This window comes from Melopsittacus undulatus, chromosome 5 (genome assembly GCF_012275295.1).
Source record: "Melopsittacus undulatus isolate bMelUnd1 chromosome 5, bMelUnd1.mat.Z, whole genome shotgun sequence".
NCBI classification, from domain to species: Eukaryota; Metazoa; Chordata; class Aves; order Psittaciformes; family Psittaculidae; genus Melopsittacus; species Melopsittacus undulatus.
This window is the reverse complement of record NC_047531.1, coordinates 8,004,947-8,021,018: the sequence shown is the minus strand read 5'-3', so window position 1 is coordinate 8,021,018 and position 16,072 is coordinate 8,004,947. Positions and strand designations below refer to the sequence as shown.

The 16,072-nt window shown below is 37.3% G+C and overlaps 1 protein-coding gene across 2 annotated transcripts in view; it reads left to right on the top strand.

The window, feature by feature from the left end:
• MON2 (MON2 homolog, regulator of endosome-to-Golgi trafficking) overlaps window positions 1-16,072 on the top strand; it is a 69,407-nt gene that overhangs the window by 3,372 nt on the left and 49,963 nt on the right. For both annotated transcript variants that reach the window (XM_005148062.3, XM_005148061.3), the window contains exons 2-3: window positions 11,523-11,586; window positions 15,491-15,618. In XM_005148062.3, the coding sequence (XP_005148119.2) occupies window positions 11,523-11,586; window positions 15,491-15,618 (192 nt within the window). The remainder of the gene's footprint in view (window positions 1-11,522; window positions 11,587-15,490; window positions 15,619-16,072) is intronic.

Genomic DNA, 16,072 nt, shown 5'->3' with positions numbered 1-16,072 from the left:
GCTATGATCGAGGAGTGATTAGTCTGTGATATGCCAAAACTGTTTATGTTGGGAGATGTATATATAATAACAATGCTGAAAAATGTATTTTCACAATATATTTCTATTCTCCAGTTAGAAAAATAGACAGCAACCACAAATGTGATAGAAGCTCTCGGGGCAAGTGTAAATTAATCTTTTGGAGCCTGAAATTACAGAGGATGAAGCAGTCTGGTACAGGCATCAGCCATGCTCATGTTATCTTAAGCAGTCTAGCATCTCTCCTAGTAAACAATACTACATTGTCTTTATTTTTTCTTTTTTAATGCTATCAGCTTTAAGATTTGCACTGTAGTAGAGAGCACTGCAATGCTTCTAACTCTGGCCTGAATTGCATGGCATCCACATAGAGCTTTATAAACTGTTTTAACCGGCTAGTGACTAGACTTCCAGTATTCTGTGCTGGGTGTGCTGGTGCTGCTCTTTTTAGTGAACTGGAGTAAGAATTTTGTTTTACTACAAACCTGAAAATAGTTCATTATGCTAAATAGGTTACCTGTTGTTTCTTACTACTGAATGAAAATACTGTTCTCTAAGTGGCATCTGATTTGCCTAGATTATTTCACTGCATAAGAAGGCTTAGAAATACGGAAAGGAAATATTTATAATTAGTAGAAATAATGGAGTTAGAGGGAAAGTAAGTATGCCCAAAAAGTTCTTCTTGGCTTGAATTCCAGTTGTGTGTAACTCTTTGTTTACACACATCCAATCCAACACAACAGTCTCAGGTTTGCAGTCTCTGTGTTGACTCAGGTTATTTTTCTTGACTTTTAAATAGCAGTAAAACCAAAATGTGTTTAAAAAGAAAAAAAAACCCAACCAAAACACATGAAAAAGAATTAACTGTTACCCAGCTTCCTGCACAGGTAACAGGCATGCTTGTGCTGGTAGGAGAGGGTCAGAGGGCAGGCGGGGTTGGGCAGGCAAGGACCTTACCTTTCCATGACAGGGTCAGCTTGTCCTGGCTTATACCCTTTGCAGGACAGGACATGCCCTCTGCTTCACAGTTGTGTAATGGGTTGCAGGTGTCTGTGTGTTTTAGGATGTTGCTGCTGCAGTGATTTGTAACAGTACAGCTGGAAAAGGAGTAGTGTTCAACTTCCCTCAACCTGGAAGAGCAGCACAAGTTTAGCTGTGAATACTTTGGTCAGTGCTTTCATCAGACTCTTGGAAGATGGCTTTTGGTAGCCTCTCTGCTCTTTCTTTTCCAGATCTTTGTTTGAAATGGTAGCACATTGCTTTTGTTTAACTGTTTATGGAGTTGTGTATGCCTTCAGCATACAGACATATTTTTGAGACTATTGTAAATTAAGTTGCTGTAACTTGGAAAAGTAATAGAATCTAATTTTGCAATTATATTTTCCTTCTGTTATAAGTAACTTTACTTGCAGCAAGTAGCCATACAAAATTAAAAAGAAAAAAAAGTTAAAGAACACAGATTTAAGTGACTTCTGGATAAAGCGAACTTGAAATTGTTTAATTACAATAGAATTGATATGGACTAGTTGAGCCAAGGGATGGGGTTTGCCCTTTCTGACAGGCTATCTGCTGTGTTCTGTGAACACAGGGGTTTGTTTATACATCTCTTCCTTTGGAGTTCACTCCTGTCTGCACTGAGTGACATACATCAGTATCATGCCATGAGTTAAATCATTCTCGTTTTGGAATCCTGAGCATATTTTAGGGCTAATGCCAGATGTTAGTTTGGAAGCTTGTCCTTTTAGGGCACATCTCTGATACCATTAGGTAGTTCTATGAAACTAAATATGAGAAAGTATTGCAGAATTTAAGCATATGTTAGATACATATCAGGTAATTTGGTTTGTAATGTCAATCATTAGGGTTCCTAATGTGACTGTAAGGAACAGTTAAAGTGTGAATATTAGCTGTTTGTTCTGTAACAGTAATAATATTTCAGAAAAATCTGTTGAATGTTGTGCAGTGCACGAGCTGGATGAGGCTAAGAACAAAAATAACATGCTGAAATGCCTCGTGATTTTGGCATTTTGAGTCACTTGATGTGTTACTAACACTGAGTGGTTTCTGAGAGCTATGCGTTCAGGCTACTCTAGTGGTAAAAAGATGAGCCAAATGGACCTGGCAAAGACCAAACCTTTGTAGATACTCCATTTTCTCTAGGAATAACCAAGTTTTTGGGTATCCTGCTTTATTTTTTAATAGCATGTGTTAAATAATTCTGATGCTATAGCATATGGGGAACTTAACCTAGACTGAACTTTTCAGGTTGGTTGATTTTCAGGTGTTCACAGCATTAGTTCAGAAGGATGCAAATACTGCAGAGCTTTTTGTTTGCTTTAATGGTATTCACGAATATTTTAAAGGTCTTTTGAAATAGAGAAACTGTGCTCTGTAAAATATATATTGTCATGATTAGGAAGCTTGCACTCAAGCATCTGTTTTGTGCATGTGACTGGAGATTATTCTATAGCATTCTTTAGTTGCCAGCCTGTAGCTGAACCAGTAATTTGGAACAAGTGATCCCTGATATTTCCTACAGTGTCTTTTGTATTTCCTGATCTTTACCAGTTGGTGTGTCTGCTAACTTCGTGTTTGGAATCCATTCATTTTGAGGTGGTTTTTATTCTTTATTGATCTGTGTACAGTAGTATTTTTTCAAAAGTATGTTTTTTAAAGTCTACTGTTATGCTTCATGGGGACCTTCAACTAGTTGAATGTGCTCAAAGGTTTATTATAAATCCTGGCTTTCATATCACCATTTTAGTCTTTGATAAGAAATGTCGTGCTCAAAAGTTACATCATGTACACAGACTGTTTTCCCCATTTTGTAACACCTTGCCATTTAATGAATGAAAAGAATTGACTAAATTTTCTGTATGTCAGTCTCTGTAAAGTTTTCAAGTTGGCCTTCAGTGCATTATTTACCTGCCGAGCTTAGAGTGTCTTAAGCTCCCTTCATTGATCATGCAGGCTCAGTTTGTTATGGAAATATCATCAGTAGAGCCGAATAGCTGTTCCAGAGATCTTGTAGCCAGGTGGTTGATTCACTCTGTCACCTACACATTAGGTGTTCTTACCACTTGAGATAAATTCTTCCTTGGCTTCCAGTGGCTGGTCCAGAAAAGCATGGGTCTTCTGTTGTCTGCATGTAGTTGTCTTGGCTACAGGGGCCTAAGCTTAAGCCTCTGTACTGAGCCTCTACTAGTGGGTCAGCTGAATTAGCTCAAGGAGAAGGTTTAAGAATTAAGGAACATTCAGCAAGAGACTAAATTGCCACTGTAATAGGAGTGTTAATGTTTATATTGGTGCATCTTAGTGTCTGATTTAACCTCCATCTGCCTCCTATAGCTTCCTGAAGATTATATAGGAAACTTGTAACAGAAGTTAGAAATTCTTGATTACTCCAGTTCCCAACTAGTCCCTAGTGTTGACTGTTATTTCTTTTTACCGGGTGCCTGGCAAACTATATAAATGCAAATGCATTATATGTAGTACAGTACAAACTACAGGGTACACCCTTGTTCTGTCTGACTGGAAGAGAGAAATATAACTTAAGTTTGTTGCAAATTGACTGTATTTCTTCTCTATCAGTTAGCTTTCTTTTCTTTCTGTCTGCATCAGGGCTGTTCAGTAACGAGTTGTTTTATTCATTCTGATTTGTTCTCTTGATTATATGCAATGGTTTTTCCAGCTGAGATGTAATATTTTGATTGTCACATGAAAACTCCTGATATTAAATATTGGTTTTTCATTATCTGTATCTCCACATTCACGTCAAGTGAGGTACCTCCAGAGGCAACAGCTCTTAAAGCAGTTTATATGCCACTGCCACCTCTCCTGGCGTTACTGACGATTAACCTTCAGGATTCTGAATTGGCTGCTGATATTGCAAACTGACAATTTCAGAAGATTAATGGACCAGAGGAATAGTCACTCCTGTCAAGTGAGAGAGTGTTTTTAATATGAGGGTAACTATATTATATGCACTAAAGCTGGAAATGAGCAAGGTTATGTGCTTTTAAAAAACAACAAACAAAACCTGCAATATCATAAATCTTGAATTGGTGGTGAAAATGTGTAATAGTCAGTTAGTGCTTCTATTTTTTTCCTCAAAGCTTTGGAGCTGTGGTAATTGAGAATGGCACCATGCTGGAGTAGAGTCAAGTGTAGCAAGAAGTGTTGTTGTGCCCATTGTTAGGATCAGAAATGTACTCTATTTCCTTCATTGAGCACAAATACATCATGATGTAGAATAAACCAGAGCAACTTCTGTCTCAGGTAAAGTGTGAACAGCTGAAGAAACTACTTTATATGTGAATAGAGACTGACTGCTTGCATTTGTTGTCTTTATATGCAAAATAAATGTGATGCAAACAATATATTAATTTTTTAAAAAGTTAATCATGCTGTTTGACAATTCACATAAATCATACTTTTTTTCCCCCCTGAAAATTGGAAAACAATCTGGTTTTGTATAAAGTTGTGTGATAAAGCCGTTTGCCAAAATATGATTTTCAATTTATAGGAAAATTAATACTATTTTACCATTATTGCTAAGATTCTGTGGAAGAAAAAATCGGAGTGAGAAACTTGTGCAGGAACTGTAGAACATGAGGTGACTTAAAAGGAACATTACTGCTTTCAGTGTTTCCTGCTCTTACAGAATCATAGAATAGTTAGGGTTGGAAAGGACCTTGAGATCATCCAGTTCCAACCCCCCTGCCATGGGCAGGGACACCTTGTGCTAAACCATGTCACCCAAGGTTCTGTCCAACCTGGCCTTGAACACTGCCAGGGATGGAGCATTCACAACTTCCTGGGTCAACCCATTCCACCACCCTCACAGTAAAGAACTTCTTCCTTATATCTAATCTAAACTTCCCCTGTTTAAGTTTTAACCTGTTACCCTTATCTTCCTCTGCTTGTACATACATCCAGGATGGAGCACACACCTGAATATTGTAAACTACTTTGTGTTCACTACAGCCTCCTTGTAGGAAGCTGTGGACTTTAACAAGCCCTTTATCTTGTCTTCTTCCTGCTGAACAAGTGCAGCTCTTACAGCATCTCCTTACCTATTGTACTCCATCCAACAGCTGTCTTGGTGGACCTCCACTGGACTTGCCCCAACATGTCAATGGCTTTCTTGCACTGAGCAGGCTAACTCTGGACATGTTACTCCAGCAGCAGTCCCACAAGAGCCGAAGAGAGGGAAGGATGCCTTTTGTGCAGCCCACTGCCTGTGTTCTTGCTAATACAGTCCAGTATGCAGTTGGCCACCTTTGTTACAAAGGCTCACTGCTGGCACTTAGTTCCACTATATTGTCTAACTGGTAGACAGTCCAGTTTTGTCCTGTCTACCAGGACTCTGAATCATTTTCTGCAAAGCTGCTTTGCTGGCTGCAGAACCAGCCCCCAGCCTGTACTGGTGCATGAGGCTGGACTTTGCATTGGCCTTTGCTGAACTTCATGAGATTCATACCAGGCTGTTTCTCAGCCTGTCTGGGTTCCTGTAAATACACAGCCTACCCCATGTATGTTAAACAGTACCCCAAATTTTGTATTTGTCTGCAGACTCTACTCCTTTATCCAAACTGCTAATAAAGATGTTAAATGGTATTAGCCCAGGATCCATTCCCAGGGAGCACTACTAATAACTGGTTACTGGCTGGACTTCATACTATTTGTAATGATCCTTTGAGCCAATTTTCTGCCCACTTGTCCATATCTCATCAATTAGGTTATAAAGATACAACTGGAAATGGTGTCAAAGATTGCTGTAGTAAAGGTATAAAGTACGTAGTGCTCTCTCCTTACCCACACAGCCCATCCTCCTATTGGCGAAGGCAGCTGGGTCTTTGAAGCTCGTGCTAAATCGCATTGGCTGTTCCTAATCATGTTCTTGTCCTGCATGTGCCTAGAAATGGCTTCCAGGAGCATTTGTTCCATAGTCTTCCCAGTGAATGACGTGAAGCTGACTGGCCTATAGTGACCTGAAAAGCTGTTCCCTGCCCTCCCTTGAGATATGGGTGGCTTTTACCTCTCCCCAGTAGCCCATCAGTAACCTTCCCAAGTTACTGTGACCCTTACGGAGCATGTCCTTTCAGTGATGTTGGCCCTTGGGTGCATGAGCTTGTATGTGTCCAGTTGACTTAAGTACTTGGTTCATGTACTTCCTGCCCATATCTGCCTTTACGATGCTCATGCTGTATTCCCAGAGACTCTGCTGGTAGACTTTGCTCCAAGCCAGTAGAATGTGAGCAAGCTCTAATCTGAATACATTAAATCATTCAATATAATAAATCCCTGTAAGTGCACAGTGCTGTCAGATCAGAGCTGTCATTTCACCAGTTTAAATTACAGGTAGAATGAACATCTATAAAAGAGAAGGATCTGAGATGGGATTGTACTCCTGGAGAGGAAGACAAAAATAGAGAAGGCAAATACAGTGCTTTTTAACACACATGTGCTGTAATCAGATGCTTTCATGAGGTTGATTTAGTGTGGAGCATTTTGTGAGTTTGTTTTTTCCAAATAATAGTTTGGTACTACAGTAATGGTCCAGAATGTGCTGTTGCAAAGCAAGCCAGAATAACAGTGAAGTGAAACTGTACTGTAGACAGGAGGATCTCTTATCTAAAGACCCTAGATAGGCAGGTAATGATGAATAGAAAAAAATTGCTCTTTCTATTTTAAGTAATAGATGTGGAAGTGACCATAGATGACATACTTTCGTGCAGTCTCAGTAAGAGGTTGGCAAACAATGTACTGTAAATACCAGAACAGGCCATCACACTTGAAAGCATTCCTGAATGCTTTTCTTTTTAAAAGGGAGAAGTCAAAAGGTGGTGTAGTATAAGCTTCAAACCATACAACAGTTTTGGTATCTCTGGAGAGAGCAATTTGCTCTGAACGTACAATCAAAACACAAATGGTCATTCAGAGCACTAGCAATGGAAATGTTTATCTTTTTTACTAAACTTCTGGTAACAATACTGTCACGTTTAGAAGCTCGTACAAAAACATGTTTAACACTAGGTCAGGCCTTAGTAGAAAGTAGCACATGGCTGGTTGCTCCATTAAATACCTTTATGTGTGTATATAATTTTTGGTTAAAAGAGAAGAGGTGCTACATCTGCTCCTGATTGTGAGATACCAGCTTTGAAGATCAGCAAGTTGTCCCTTTTTAAAACCTTTAAGAATCCCCTTTTTGGAAACTTCTAAAAAATCGCTGATCTGGCAGAGACAGAGGGTTGTGTTTTCTCACTTGCTGGAAAGGGTCACTGTTAAGAGAGATGTGAGATTAGAAATTGTGTCATCGTTCCCTCATAAAAAGTCAACTGTGGTGTTATTTTTCAGTGAAAGAAGGGTAACTTTTTCACGTTTACCAAACAGTAAGTGCGTATCCATAGGGATTACTGTGGAGCAACTGATGTGCTGTTGGACTGCATCCCACCTGTCCCTTCGGGTACCTTGCTTGCTCATCCATATGCATTGCAGTACAGGTCTTCACCTGTAAGAAGTAAACCACAGAATAATTACATGGTTTATGTGTTCCAGCATATGCCATGCTGTTGTGGACGTTCTTGGCCTGCCAGGTAACGTCATTATGATAATGGAATTATCTATAGTGGTATCTTTTGGTGGGTTTGAGAGCTTCCTTAGAAGACAGATTTGAGGAACTGATGCCTTTCAGATGCACTTACTACTCTGCTGCTGATATGGGTGGCTTGCATCTACATCATCCTGAACAGTAGCTAGCAGAATTGCATACCCCATTTATCCTAATATCTCCATATGATATTTATGAGTTCTGGATCTTTAAATATGTGAGCACAGGCTATAACATGGAAAAACTTAGTGTCTGAATGTTACCTGGATGTTGGAAAGTGTTGATTCTGCTTACGGGTGGGTTAAATCTTTGCTTGCTGAGTAGAAATTACCTGTTTCTGTTACTTGATTGGTGGTTTTGGCCCTACACAAGGATTAAGATTTCAGAAAAATTGAAAGGTGTGTACAGCACTTGTAATGACAAGAAGATTGAAGTTTTTCCCTGTTTGAACTGAGGACTGAGAAGTCTGTGAGGAGGAAGGAGTTTTGGACCTGGCAAACTCTTAAAGCTGGGTTTAAAATTCTCTGTGAATTTCTACATCCTGGGCTCTCTCATGCAGAGAGCTTGTCTATAAGGTAGCTTTAGGGTGAGGGTCTCGGGGAGCTGTAAATATTATCAGACTATACTTTGAGGCCAGGAGGTAGATATTATGCACCACCTTCTTTTCAGTCTACTTCACCCTGCACCGTGTGTGTCTTGAGGCTTTTTGTACAGAAATTCTCCATTTGTTTTACTTTGGTTTCCGTGAAGGGTGATTTCTGTGTAATCAGCAAATACTTGGTAAGTTCCAAGGAAGCAGAAAGATGATGGGGCAAGTTCTTGAGCCTGGAGAGTCCTGTTGAATTTTGCTGTGAGACTATTGATTGATTAAAATCAAATCAAAGTACTGGAAGAGATTGACTTGAATGTGTACTATCACCGAAAGTCAGTTTCTGTTCTTCATTCATTTTTCCCCTCCCCAAACTGGCTGCTATAGTTGCATCAGCAGAAACCTGAAGCAAAACTCAGTAATGGCAAGTGTATGTTTGAGACATTTTATTTCAGTCATTTCACAGTTATTAAAGTAGCAAAATAGGAAATGTAATTGACTGACTGAAGGTTTCACGTATGCTTGCGCTTTGTTATGTTACAGGAATTGCATGTACTTGCTTCTTTTTAAAATTAAAGATACTGACTTGCTCATTAGACTACTATTTACTGGGGTGCTAAGGGAAATTGGTTATGTTAATTTTCAATGTGGTAACTGCTTTAAAAACATAATGCATATTTGTGTGAAAGTAAATTATCATATTTGCATTCATAAAAACAGTGTGATGATGGGTATTCTTCGGTTAGTGTGTTTGTAAGATCCTTTTCTAATGGGGCAGTGACCTAGAGAGTGCTATAGTAATTGATATAAATTTGTAAACTTAAAGTCTACTAACATCTTGCCAAGTTAAGTTGATGCAATCCAAATACACTTTTGTATTGGTGTATCCAGAATAGCCAGATAACTGTCCATACCCATTTATTTCTGTTGGTTATTTGTGATCAACTGAGGTAATCTTCTGTTAAATGTTAATATGTGGTATTTTTACATATATAGTGGAGGGTTGTTTTCTGGTTTGTGTTGTTTTTTTCTTTTTTAGTGTGTGTACAGTATAATTATTTTATAACCACGAACATTTTTGAATTGGGATTCTAAACAGAAACCATAGCATAATGCAGGTAACCACAGAACTTCCAATGTCTTGTAGAGAAACTCTGTTACATTCAAAGCAGTAGTAAGAAGTCTAATAGCTGTTGTTTTTTTACTTTAGTCTTTAAACAATATATGCTGTTTTATATAAAGCTAGCATGGAAACAACTGACTGGGAGACACTACATTGGAAATACTTTGTTGTTTCTGCCTTGTGTAGAGTGCAGTGTTTGCAAATGTCACACATGCGGGGAGGCTGAATATTTCTTTGATTTGGAGTGAGTTTGTCACTCCTGGAAAGAGAGAAATGTATTGCCAGTAGATGGGATGAAGTTTAGTTTGGAGATAATTGAAGTTGTACCATGACAAATCCTTCCTATTAATTAATAGGAACAATTTGTTGTGACAAGACCCCCCCCCAGTGAGCTAACAGTTTATAACTGGAGAATGGGGATTGACTGAAAACTTAGGACACTTCAACACTTAATGTAATTAAAATAAATGAGAACTGCATTTGGTATGCCTCATTTTAGTTATGTGCAGGATATATTTGCATGTCAGTTTGCGCTTATTGAGTGTGTTGTATGTTAGTTCAAACACTGTGGATATTACTCTGTATTTTTAAAGTAGAAACACTATGTTCAGCAAAGCTTAATTCTGCAGAATTTCACAAATCTGTTAAATTATCTTAAGGCAGTTTCTATGTTGTTTTGGAAAATAAAGTTGAAAATTTCACTTCTACATTTCTAATGTTATTATTTTGATAAATATATGTATAAACTTACAATTAAGATGTTTGGTTATGAATTTATGCAGTTATCTTAGCCTGACTTTCTGGGAAATCTTGTTGGAGTAGTGCTTTGGTGGAGAGGGAGTATTACTTCTTGGTAGAACTTAATGTGCTGTCACTTCCATATTTCTGCTGGCACAGTTTGTCTGCTTCTCTAATCTGTTTTACGTAGTGATGGCACACTTCTTTTAATAGTACTATCAGAGGAAAAATGGACATGTTTAGTGTGGGAAGTATGCAGAAATACAAAGCCAAAATAAAAGGGGAAATGTACTTTCCAATTTGGTATTTTCCAGGAATTTTTGACCTTATGTTGGGAAAACACATTGTATTTATTTTGGTTCACAGTGTATTGAATATGATTTATTTAATTGTTTCCAGAGGTTTTTAGTGCATTAATGGAATTAAAAAATGGCAAGATGCCATTTGCAGTTTATTTTGTGTTTTACACACAAAACTTGTCAGAAATCATAATAGTGAAATGCAAAGCCTCAATGTTATATTTTCAGATTGGCTTGATTCCATTAGAGAACATGACTTCAGTGATTTATGCTGGGAAGCATTTGTGGACAACCAAAGAAAGAATTGCTATTCCCTCACAGCAATATGTGATCTCCTTGATGGGATACTCAGCCCTTAACCTGCCTGCCTGCAGCCCTGGGTCCCACCAAAGGTGTGCATGAGGGAGAGGAGGATGCTGTTGGTCTGCAAGGTCATACGTAGGGGGAAAGGGGAAGATCTGTTGGTGTGGATTGTACGGTGTGTTGGGAAGAACGGGGAGAATTGTTGGGAAGGTTTCTTCATGATACTGCCTTGGGAAAATTTGTATATGGCATTTTGGGAGACAGAATCCATGGGAAAATGGGTTTTATTTGATACTCATTGTCAATGAAAGTGTTAGCTTTCAAATGGAAAATACTGCTACCCATCTGGAAGAACAGTGATAATAATCAGGTGTGTACCACATCCAGTTTATTAACTGGATTTCATTGGTTAGGTGTTAAGTATTAAACATTGATATAATTACTGATGTTCTCAAGTTTCTTGAGCATTCCAGCCTAGTGAATGTGACAGATAATGAATCATGGTAATTGTTTCACAGTTTGAAACTGGACAGAGGCTGGGTAACAGGGTTTTGGTTAACTAGTGTTTTTTCTTTGTATTCATAGAACTGGAAGGTATTACAGTGAAAATCATGATTTCTAAAAATTCTGAACCACAGAATATACCCTTTCCTGTGGAATTCCAGAAGGGAATTCCAGAAGCTACAAAGATTTCACTTGTCCATTAGTTCTGCTTACCTAAAACACTACACAAACATTTTTCCTCTGAGACCATAAGTTTTGTTTTTCTTCAATATTTTTATTACTTTCCAGATATTGATGTATGAAATAGCATCTAAACTTTGTTTTCTTCTCTTCCAGGCTGCTGAATCAGGAATAATCAAAGTGAAAACAATAGCTGCACGTAACAGTGATGTTTTGGCAGGTAATTATTTGCAAATGCAATGGGAAAAATAAACTTGTATTATAGATCAAAATGTTAAAAAGATGCCTTGCGTACATGTACTTATTCTTTATGTCTTTTTGTATGGCTGTATCAATGATGCTTTACTTCTGGGCACCTATCAAAAAATTCTGTATCATGAGAACTTTTTAATACTACTTCTATTTTATGTTAGTGCTGGACTGATGCTAAGGAAGGTCTCTAGTTTGAGTTGTGGCTATACAGAACAAATCATGCACTTAGAAAAATGGCATGAAATACTCCATTCTCAATGCTTTATTCACTGTGTTCACCACAGCTGTTGTTGAGTGATCTGTGTGGAGTTCTGGATATGATCCTCCTCTGTGTGTTTAGTATGAGTATCTAACCTTTGGACACTTGTACCTTGGAGGCAAAAATCCATCTTGATGTGAGACAAGGTCATTCAATTTAAGGTGTACCACTGCCTTGAGGGACAGGAGATATCTTGTGAGTTGCAGTTTTGTAAGTGCTTAAAACTGTATCTTTGACTTCCTTCAGCTTTATTAAATAGCTTGTAAATTGATGGCTTCTTGCCAATTGCTGGTGAAGCCTTTGGCCAGATTTGAATGTCCTATATTAATACTTGAGTGTGTACCGAAAGGTCTGAATGAAATAGATGTAAAATTGTTTCTTCTTTTAAGGTGCTTAAATCAGATACTGGTAAGGAGGCACTTTCTAGAATTATTTGAAGTAGCAGTCCCAACCCTCAATATTTCATTTTAATGCCTCTTTTTTATTTATTTTCTTTGTTTTTACTGCTGTCATGAATGCTGACATAAGTGGGAAAACTATGCCAGGTAATGTCAGCTATATCAAAATACACAAATGAACAAGAGAAATCTCTAGTTAGCCATTTGCGAAGCTGTCAACATTCTTTGGCATATTACTGTGTGAAGAGCTTTATATTTTAGGAAGCTGGTTTGTAATCCTGCAAGATTCTTTGATTTTAAATCTTCATTTCAAAGTGATGTGAAGGATCATTGATTCCAGGCATGGATAGGCAGTTTTTACTGTTGTCTTTCTGAGGGAGCAGTTTCAGTTAGTTGATCAGATTTTGTAAGCACTTTTCCTTTGGAAGTTCTCAACTAGAATGTAGTTCATATTGATTTCATTCAGCAAAAAACCTGCAGGTTTTTTTTTTTGTTATGAGATTTGGAAAACCTGCACATCCTGACAGTTATTTTGATTAGTCAGTCTTTGCCAATAGGATAATAATGTTTTTCCCAGTGAGAAACTGGGGAACAGAGGGGAACATATACTTTGACTGCATAGTATCCTAACATTCCATAGTTTAACATAAATCCATTAAACAGCCCTAATTCTTTATGGAACCTTGTATTTTTTTGAGGTATCAGTTGTAACCTAATCTTGTAAATATGTTAATGTCAAGATCTCTTTTGTCTCCTATCTGTAGTGGGTTTTTTTGGAGGAAAATAGTGTTTATACTTTACTAATAATAAAGGTGCAAAAAGCTACTATAATTGTGAAATCTAGTGAAGTAGATAATTTTTGACTGCTAGATGATTTAAGACTATCTACTAGATATTCTAATAATTCAGCAAGTATTTTGATCAGGATACAGTTTTTTTCTCTGTACTTTGATGTAAACTGCCATTTCGCTAAACTAGATGACCACAACTATATCAAATTGGTTTGAATAAGTTGACCTGATGCTTTCTTGAAGCATTACACTGTGAATGATTATCATTTTAGAGATGTAGATGCAATCTTAAAGTCTTCACTAAAGTCTTAATCTTTATTGTGTCTGGTGAGATCTGCTTAACTTGGCAGAACTTTAAGGTCATGGATCTAACTTCTTTCTCTTGGAAAAGTTAAGCTGAGCAGTTTCAGTCTTCATTCTTAGCAGTCTGTACATGCTTTATAATTTATTTATGAGGATTTGAGTGATTTCAAAGGAGAAGTCAGCCTGCGCTTTGTATCATCGGGGGTTTTTAATTATTTCCATGTGGCTCTGAGATATGCAATTTGTACTTCTGTTCTAGAAGCTCTTTTAACCAGAATAGTAGTTAATCAGAATTATTATCTTGCTGATGGAATGAAGGGGTAAATTTTACATCCCAAAGCTTTTTCTTTTAATGTGATTCATTATTTATTTTCCAGTATGTATTTACATAATTTTGGTAGCAAAATGGGAGCAGACCTGGATATAAGAAGACTTCTGTGTATTTAAGACTGAAGCTAGTATAATGATCAGTACCAAACCAGGTCTACAAAACATTAATTTTTCAGCTTCACAGAGTAAAAATCCTTGTATAGATCTTGTTGGGAGATTGTTTTTAATAGATTATAAGAAAAATACTGTAAAAGGTTTAAATTTTTCTTTGTGTTAGTGAGCTATCTTGGCAAGGTGTTGTAGGTGTTCATAGACTATACAGGCAGCTTAGACATCTAGCTCACACGTAGATACTGACAATTAGATGCCTAAATTATATGTCTTAATTGGAAACAAACTTCTGGTTTTGATGAAGTAGCCAATGTTTTTAATTTGGAAATTGAAATAACACATCTTGAAATCAAAGCAGGTTGTTAAACAGGCAGTGAACCTGTGTATTCATTCACATTTATGCTGACATTTTAGTTGGCTTTGATTAGGCGTTTAGTGCAAGGTCAGCCTCTGTCAGATGTTGAGCCAATACTGGCTCTAAAGAGGCTGCTGAAACTATGACTATGTGTATGTTAATACCACCCTGTAAGAGCTAGTACCTTAGAGAAAGTTGGCATCTATAATTTATGCTAGCCTGTTCTTTTCACTAAAAATATCACTAAAATGTACTTCTGTAGCTTTTACCTTGATGTTTCACTTCAGATTGCTCAACAGAAAAAATAAAAATGTAAACATAATCTATTTTATGTAAGAATGTGGGGTTTGTTTATCTGTGGTAAGATCCATGCTCTAAAAATGTGTGAAACTTTTTCATGAGTTCATTTTTCATTACACACAGACTAAAACACAGCGTATGACATTCAGATTAAGGACACGCTGAACTTCAGACTGTGAGGAAACTTTGATTATCTGACATGGTGATGAGCAGCTATAATCTTAAGTCTGTGTGAATCAACAACCGTGGCTGCAAACAGGAAAACATTTGTCAGTCAGATTCACACTCTCCTGTCATCTTTCAGAAACACTTTCCTATTTTTAAATTTGATGAACTTTATCTCAGATTTCCAGAATTACTTTTATGGGGAAATTTTTGTTTTAAATAACAGAGTGGAATGTTGTGTTCGTTGGGAAGTTATTTTCCTCCTTAAAAATTAAAAGGGGGGAAAAATAAAAGGGTAGTTCATGAAACTTACATACTTGTGTTTTCTCCTGACAAAGCTTCATTTTAAGAAGCTGTGCTTTCTCACTAAAACACTGGTTGACAAATTCACAGCCAGGTGTATATACCCAGGATACAAACGGTCCAGTCTCTTTCTCCTCTTTTGTTGGTATTTTGGTATTCCCCTTTGTGCCCTTTCCTTGGAATGTCTCTCTGTGCCACACTGTTGCCTTTGAATTTGGTGCTGAGGTGGAGCAGAGCAGAAGGCAGCTACCAGCATGAGCCCCGTCACCACTACAAGGCCAAAAAAAAGGTCTGGGATGGGCAGAACCTTACATCTTCTTACTAACCAAAGTGGGTGTTCTGGATTTGGAAAGTTATTGAGTGTGTAAGGGAGAAGGTGCTTGGGATTAAGGGTAATTGTGGAAGTAAGATGTGGCAGCTCAGTAACTGTCTGCAAGAGTAAATCCCAAGTTTCCAAGATTGGAGATTGCTTTTGGTTCACAGGTATGATTAACAAATTTTGCATTGTATTTTTCAAAGTATTAAACATTGACTGCTTCTATATCTCTCTTTGAAAGCATTAAAAGAGAACAGCTCAGAGGTAGTTCAGCCTTTTCTAATGGGTTGTGGAACAAAGGAACCAAAGATCACTCAGCTGTGTCTGGCAGCCATACAGAGACTCATGTCCCATGAAGTTGTTTCAGAGGTAAGATCACTCTTTATATAAATACATAAATATTCCAGTGTGAGAATACTCAAACTGAAGGTGAATGCTTCTTTTTAGGAGGCTCTTTATATTACTATGAGTGTAGTCTGCAAAATATTTCACTTGTATCTGTTTTTAAAAAATGAAATTTAAAATAAAACATTTTTGACCATTAAAAAAAAAGAAAATTAAAATTAAACAAGAGGTGATAAAACGTTAGTGACTTCTAGAAGGAAATTAATGAAAATTCAGACCAGTTCATTTAGTTTGCATTCTTACACTGCAGGAACAGAACATGGACTTGATAAATATAATTCTGCAAGTTGTATTCACAGAATTTACTCTGTTTGATAACATTATGTATTATGTATTTTTTCCATTTTAATTTAAAAAATAAGATTAAAGGGATGCACATTCCCTGCAACTGTCAATGTCATGATATATTATGCTACTG